Source organism: Numenius arquata, chromosome 1 (assembly GCF_964106895.1).
Source record: "Numenius arquata chromosome 1, bNumArq3.hap1.1, whole genome shotgun sequence".
Classification (NCBI taxonomy): Eukaryota; Metazoa; Chordata; class Aves; order Charadriiformes; family Scolopacidae; genus Numenius; species Numenius arquata.
Genome location: NC_133576.1, coordinates 141,144,668 through 141,151,738, shown reverse-complemented (window position 1 = coordinate 141,151,738; position 7,071 = coordinate 141,144,668). Strand labels below are relative to the sequence as shown.

At 69.0% G+C, this 7,071-nt stretch overlaps 1 protein-coding gene across 1 annotated transcript; it reads left to right on the top strand.

Moving 5' to 3' along the window:
* Window positions 1-58: 58 nt before the first annotated feature.
* XNDC1N (XRCC1 N-terminal domain containing 1, N-terminal like) lies at window positions 59-6,937 on the top strand. The gene is made up of 6 exons (XM_074150387.1): window positions 59-103; window positions 380-518; window positions 1,427-1,582; window positions 3,263-3,433; window positions 5,585-5,808; window positions 6,878-6,937. The coding sequence occupies exons 1-6, from the start codon at window positions 59-61 to the stop codon at window positions 6,935-6,937; spliced, it is 795 nt and encodes a 264-aa protein (XP_074006488.1).
* Window positions 6,938-7,071: the final 134 nt, after the last annotated feature.

Here is a 7,071-nt window from a genome sequence, read left to right as displayed (position 1 = left end):
CCCCCCTCCCAGGCTCCGAGCGGGGGGGTCCAGAAGATTTATCTCCAGGAGATCCCCGATGGCTCCGGTTAAAATCAGCCACGTCGTCTCCTTCTCCTCCCAGGTCTCCGGGGGGGGGTCAAGGGGGGGGGGGTGTGTAAAGCCCAGGTTTCCATCCGAGGGTGGGGGGCGATGGGGCAGCTCTCCCTGTTTGGCACCGGTTGAAGGGCGCTAATTAGCACCACAAGGCACTAATTACACCTGGGTTTGCCCCTCCTTGGAGAAACGGCTGGAGAATTCCACCCCCCCCAGCCCCCCAGGAGAGGGAGGGGAAGGGGACAAGGAGGGGGGGGGGGGGGGCTGCGGTGTGACACGGCGTGTGACAGGCCACCGTCTGCAGGACCCCAAGTACCCGGTGGAGAACTTGCTGCGGGAGGATGGCCACCAGCCCTGGCTCGGTTGCCCCCGGGACCGCAGCCGGTCGCTGAGAGCCGAGCTGCAGCTGGAGAGAGCCAGCCCCATCGGCTACGTGGACGTGGGTCCGTGTCCCCCGATGCCAGCCCCTTCCTCGGCGTCCCCTTCCACGGTGTCCCCATCCCGTACCATGGCATCCCCATTCCCTTCCCCTTCCAGTGTCACCTTCCCCTTCCAGTGTCCCTTTCCACAGCGTCCCTGTCCCCTTTGAGTGTCCCCTTCCACGGCGTCCCCTCTCCCCTTCCACGGTGTCCCCATCCCCTTCCCCTTCCAGTGTCGCCTTCCCCTTCCAGTGTCCCTTTCCACAGCGTCCCCATCCCCTTCCAGTGTCCCGGCGTCCCCATCCCCTTCCATGGTGTCCCCCTCCCCTTCCACAGTGTCCCCTTCCACGGTGACCCCGTCCCTTTCCACAGTGTCCCCATCCCTTTCCATGGTGTCCCCCTCCCCTTCCACGGTGTCCCCTTCTATGGTGTCTCCTTCCACAGTGTCCCCCCCCTCTTCCACGGCGTCCCCCCTCCCCTTCCAGTGTCCCCTTCCACAGTGTCCCCTTCCACCATGTCCCCGTCCCCTTCCAGTGTCCCCCTCCCCTTCCACAGTGTCCCCTTCCACGGTGTCCCCCCTCCCCTTCCAGTGTCACCATCCCTTTCCACGGTGTCCCCGTCCCCTTTCAGCATCCCCTTCCCCTTCCACGGCGTCCCCCTCCCTTTCCATGGTGTCCCCTTCCACGGTGACCCTGTCCCCTTTCAGCGTCCCCTTCCCCTTCCAACGTCCCCGTCCACAGCATCTCCTTCCACGGCGTCCCCATCCTCTTCCACGTGACCCCGTCTCCTTCCAGTGTCCCCATCCCCATCCATGGTGTCCCCCTCCCCTTCCACGCCCCCCCGCCAGGTTTTCCCCCCCACCCCCGGGATGGGGCTGGGGTTTTTGGGGGGGGGGGGGGGGGTCGGCAACGCTGAACCCCACCTCCCTGCAGGGAATTGCGGCTGCGCCTTCCTGCAGATCGAGGTGGGACGTTCCTCCTGGCCCCTCGACCGTCCCTTCCTCACCCTGGTCCCCAGCGTGACCCTCATGTCACCGGCCGACTCCAAGCTGGACCGGAACCGCTGCGGCGTCCGGATGTTTAAGGAAGGTAAAAATCCCTCATCCCGGGGCCGGGGGGAAGACTTTGGGGGGGACGGGGACACTGTGGAAGGGGACGGGGACAACATGGAAGGGGATGGGGACACCATGGAAGGCGACACTGTGGAACGGATGGGGACACTGGAAGGGGATGGGGACGCCGTGGAAGGGGAGGCTGTGGAACAGATAGGGACACTGTGGAAGGGGACAGGGACACTGTGGAAGGGGACAGGGACACTGGAAGGGAACGGGGACGCCATGGAAGGGGACAGGGACACCGTGGAAGGGGATGGGGACACCGTGGAAGGGGACACTGGAAGGGGACGAGGACACCATGGAAGGGAATGGGGACACCATGGAAGGGGATGGGGACACTGGAAGGGGAAGGGGACGCCATGGAAGGGGAGGCTGTGGAACAGATGGGGACACCGTGGAAGGGGACAGGGACACCGGAAGGGGACAGGGACACCGTGGAAGGGGATGGGGACACCGTGGAAGGGGACGCTGGAAGGGGATGAGGACAACATGGAAGGGGATGGGGACACCATGGAAGGCAACACTGTGGAATGGATGGGGACAGGGGATGGGGACACCATGGAAGGCAACACTGTGGAACGGATGGGGACAGGGGATGGGGACACTGTGGAAGGGGACAGGGACACTGGAAGGGAATGGGGACACCATGGAAGGGGAAGGGGACGCTGTGGAATGGATAGGGACAGGGGATGGAGACACCATGGAAGAAGACAGAGACACTGGAAAGGGACGGGGACACCATGGAAGGGGATGGGGACACTGGAAGGGGAGGGCGACACCGTGAATGGGACGGGGACGCCACTGAAAGGGACGGGGACACTATGGAAGGGGATAGGGACACTGGAAGGAGACGAGGACACCATGGAAGGGGATGGGGACACTGGAAGGGAATGGGGACACTGTGGAACGGATGGGGACAGGGACAGGAGACGCTGTGGAACAGGAAGGGGACGCCGTGGAAGGGGACGGGGACAAGGACACGATGGGGATGGGGACACCAGGGACAGGGACGCTGGAAGGGGATGGGGACACTGGAAGGGGACGGGGACACCATGGAAGGGGATGGGGACAGGAACAGGGGACACTGGAAGGGGACAGGGACACTGTGGGGACGAGTCCAACATGGAAGGGGATGGGGATGCCATGGGGATGAGGACACCGTGGAAGGGGACGGGGACACTGGAAAGGGATGGGGACACCGTAGGGATGGGGACACCGGGGACAGGGACACGGGAAGGGAATGGGGACACCGGGGAAGTGGATGGGGACACCGGGGAAGGGGACGGGGACACTGGAAAGGGATGGAGACACTGGAAGGGGATGGGGACAGGGACAGGAGACGCTGCGGAACAGGAAGGGGACGCCGTGGAAGGGGACGGGGACAAGGACACGATGGGGACGGGGACGCCATGGAAGGGGATGGGGACACCGTGGAAAGGGACGGGGACAGGGACACCAGGGATCAGGCCCGTCCCTCTCACGGTGCAGCCCCAGGAGGGTCCTATCAGCTCTTCCCCGGCCTCTCCCGTCACCGTATCCTGGTCCTGGAGGGGGCGGGGGGGACACACGGTGGCCCAGGGTGACGGGCAGAGGTGGGAGCTGTCCCCCCCCCCGTCCCCCCCTAAATTCTGCCCCCCCTTTCCCCCCCCCGCAGCGGATTTCCTGGCGCTGGCGGTGGGGCAGAAGTGGGACCGCCTGCGCGTCACCTGCAGCCAGCCCTTCAGCAGAGGCGGCCAGTTCGGGCTCTCCTTCCTCCGCCTGCGCACCCCCCGGGAGGCCGGGACCCCCCCGCGCCCCCCGCCCCCCCAAAAAACAGGCCCGGTAGGTACCTCTCGCCTCTTTCTCGCCCTGAGAAACGCCCCCCCCCATACACACACCCCCCCGTCTCAGGAGGTCACAGGGATGGGGCTCCGCTGCCACCTCTTGTGCCCCACGGCGGGTGACTGAGGGTGCTCCCCCCCTGGTGTTGGGGGGGGGGGGGGGGGCACAACAGGCTGGTTTCCATTCCCTGAGCGCCCCCCCCCCAACCTCATCCCGCAGGATTCCCAGCCCGGAGCCGGCCCCTGGTGCTCCAGCCCTGCCTTTTCCCGGATTCTCTTTCCCGACCCCCCCTCGTAAGTCACTCAATTCCACCCGGCTCCGTCTTCTCCCTGGGGGGGGGGGCAGGTCTGGTGTTGCCCCCCTGAATGCCCAGAGCCCCCCCCCTCCGCCCCCATCCCACCGGTTCTCGCCCCCCCCCCCCCCCTCCATGGGGCTGGGGGGGGGGGGTGTCTCTTTTTCCAGGAGGGAGGAGGAGCGGGTGAGGAGCCGCCTGCGGCAGCTGGAAGCGGGGGGCTGCAGCCCGACCCCCCCTCAGCCGCCCGGCACGGATGCTGCTCTCGGCGGCGCGGGGAAACGGGCATCCAGACCCAAAATGGGCACGGACACCCCGGGGGGGGACACGGGGGGGGGTTGTGACACCGGGGTCCCCGCCGAGGACACGGGACGTCCAGGTGAGCTGGGGCTGCCCACCTGGGGCTTTGTGTCCTCGGGTGGTGCCCCCCAAAACCCTCCCCGAGGGATCTCGTGGTGCCGAGAGGAGCCTGGGGGGGGGGGGGTGTCCTGTTCCCCCCACCCCACCAGGTCCTGTCCTGGCCGGGGAGGGCGGGGGGGGGGGACACTTTCCTCGGGGGGAGGTCACCCCCTTTGGTGGCGCGAGAGCGAATCCCACGGGTGACCCAGGAGCCCCCCCCCGTGATGAATCTACTCCCACCCTGGGGGGGGGGGGGCGGTCCCACCCATGAAATTCCTGGCTGGAACCAGCAGGGGGGGGTTCACTACTTGTCCTCTGTCGTCCCCCCCCCCCCCCAGGCTCCTCGCAGGATGTCACCGCAGCCCCCAGCCCTGCCAGCAGGTAATTTCCGCCCCCCCCCCCCCCCCCCCGTCCCGTCCCGTGTCCCCCCCCCGCTCGTAGCCCTCCCCAGCCGGCTCCTTGCCCCCAGGCAGCGCGTGCCCCCCCCCCCCCCCGCCCCCCCCATCACTTGCCAAATCCTGGTTGGGACTGGCCCTTGGGGGGGGGGGGGGGAGCAAGCCCTGAGCTCCCACTGCCTCCCCCCCCCCGCAGGGCTCTGCCGGCCCCCCCCGGGGCAGGAGGAAGAACCAGAGGCCGCAGGCGCCGGGAGAGAGGGTCCAGGAGGGGGGGGGACAGCGGAGGGGACAGCGGTGGCGGGGAGACGGGGGTCTGTCCCATCTGCTCAGGTGGGTGCGTCCGTCCGTCTGTCCCTCCCTGTCCCAGCTGGGGGGGGGGTGCTGGGAGGGGACTGGGGGGGGGGAGGGGGGGGGTCAGCTACAGGGGCTCTGTCCCTGGAGGGGGGGGGGGGGGGGGGCAGGTCCTTGCCCCCCCATGTCCTGGGGGGTTGCTGCCCCATGCCCTAGGGAGCCCCCCCGGTGCCGTGGGCAGCCCCCCCCCCAGTGCCATAGGGAGCCCCCCCTGGTGCCATAGGGAGCCTCCCCCCCCGGTGCCCTGGGGAGCCCCCCCCCCGGTGCCATAGGGAGCCCCCCCACGCCCTAGGGAGCCCCCCCCCGCCCCCGGTGCCGTGGGGAGCCCCACAGAGCGGCTGCGGAGCTGCCACCCCCTCCAGGTGTGCTCGGGGTGGGGGGGGGGGGGGGGGTGAAGGGCTGTGAGGGGCAAGGGGACATCAGTGCGGGGGGGGGGACACACACACAGCAGTGGCTGGCGGTGGCTCTGATGCCCCCCCCCCCAGTGTGGAACCCCAGATTTTGGGGGGGAAAACCAGGGTTTTTTGGGGGGAAAAATCAGGGGGTTTTTTTTGGGGGGGGGGAGAAACCAGTGACAGCTCCGTAGCTGGGACGTGTCACTCCCGGGGGCGGGGGGGGGGGGGTGTCACGGGAGCTTTGGGACACTGAGACCAAGCCCCCCCCCCCGCCACGGTCACCCCCTGACTCTGTCCCCCCCCCCTGCTCCCATTTTCCATAGGTCGCTTCAGCCTGGATCTCCTCCCCCTCCACGCTTCCCGCTGTGGGGAGGAAGACCCCCCCGCGGCCTGGCCTTCCTCCCCGTCCCCGCCAGTATCCCCCGATTCCCGGGTGCCCCCCCTTTTCCGGGTGCCCCCCCTTTCCTGGGTGTCCTGTCCCATCTGCCAGCTGCCCTTCGCCCCCGCGGAGGTGGAGGGACACGCCAGCGCCTGCGGGGAGCAGGGGGTAAGGGGCTGGGGGGGGGACACACAACAAAACCTCGGGGGGGGGGGGGGTGTCCCCCCCTTTCCCCCTCCTTCCCCCCCCCGGGGACTGACACCGTGTCACCGCGGCCACCGGAGAGACGCAGGGGACAAGCCAGCGTAGGAGCCACCGGCCATTCCCCCCCCCCCAAAAAAAATTTGTGGGGACGGAGAGGTGGGCTCTGTGGACACGGCTGGGCTGGGGGGGGGGGACACACACACCATAGAGTGTGTGTGTGTGGTGTGTCCCCCCCCCCGAGCAAAGCCATGGTGTGTCCCCATGGGTGGGACGCGCCGGGGACACCCACGGCAGGAGAAAAATACAATTTATTTACAAGTAGAAACACTTTAAAAATGCCATTTTGTGTCTCGTGTGTGTCCCCCCCCCCCGGGGAGTGGCAGTTGGGGGGGGGAAGGGGGGGAAACTGGGGTCCTGCCTGCTGCTGGGACTGCCAGCCCCTTGGGGACACTCGGGACCCCCCCCCCCCCTCCAGGTCCCTGGGGCTGCAGGAGCCCCCCCCCCCCCCCGGGGACACTGGTGGCCCTGGGGACACTCAAGCCCCCCCCCTCATCTCGCCAGGTCCCTGGGGCTGTAGCAGCCCCCCCCCGGGGACACTGGTAGCCCTGGGGACACTCAGGACCCCCCCCCGCGGGTCCCTGGGGCTGTAGGAGCCCCCCCAGGAGGGCTCTGTCCCCAGCCCCACAGAGGAGGCTGGTGGCCCTGGGGACACTCTGCGCCTCCCCCCCCCCCTCCCCGAGTCCCTAGGGCTACAGGACCCCCCCCCACCCGGGGACACCGGTGGCCCTGGGGACACTCCAGCCCCCCCCCCCCTCTGGCTCCCTAGGGCTACAGGAGCCCCCCCAACCCGGGGACACTGGTGGCCCTGGGGACACTCTGCCCCCCCCCCCCGAGTCCCTGGGGCTACAGGACCCCCCAGCCCCCCCCCCAGGTCCCCCAGAGGTGTTTCCAACCCACAGGCAGCCCCTGGGGCGGGGGGGGGACACACAACCCTCTCCTGTCCCGTCCCCCCCCCCCCGTGCACCCCTTCCAGGCTGGGGGGCAGGAGAGGGGTGACGGTGGGGGGGTGCAGGGTGTCACAGGGGGAAGGTGACCCCATCTGTCCCCCGCGCCCCCCCCACCCGGTGCTGCTGGGTCCTTGGGGACGTGTCCCCAGCACCGGGGTTGGGGGGGGACAGGGAGAGGGCAGGGGGGGGGCGGGGGGGGCACAGGCTGGTGGCAACAGTG

Bases quoted from the DNA above. Each gene is read 5' to 3' on its own strand.
- XNDC1N (XM_074150387.1), top strand. From the start codon at position 59: ATGGCTCCGGTTAAAATCAGCCACGTCGTCTCCTTCTCCTCCCAG. The intron at 3,434-5,584 runs GTACCTCTCGCC...CATTTTCCATAG, and splicing joins CCAAAAAACAGGCCCGGTAG to GTCGCTTCAGCCTGGATCTC. The intron at 5,809-6,877 runs GTAAGGGGCTGG...CACCCCTTCCAG, and splicing joins GCGCCTGCGGGGAGCAGGGG to GCTGGGGGGCAGGAGAGGGG.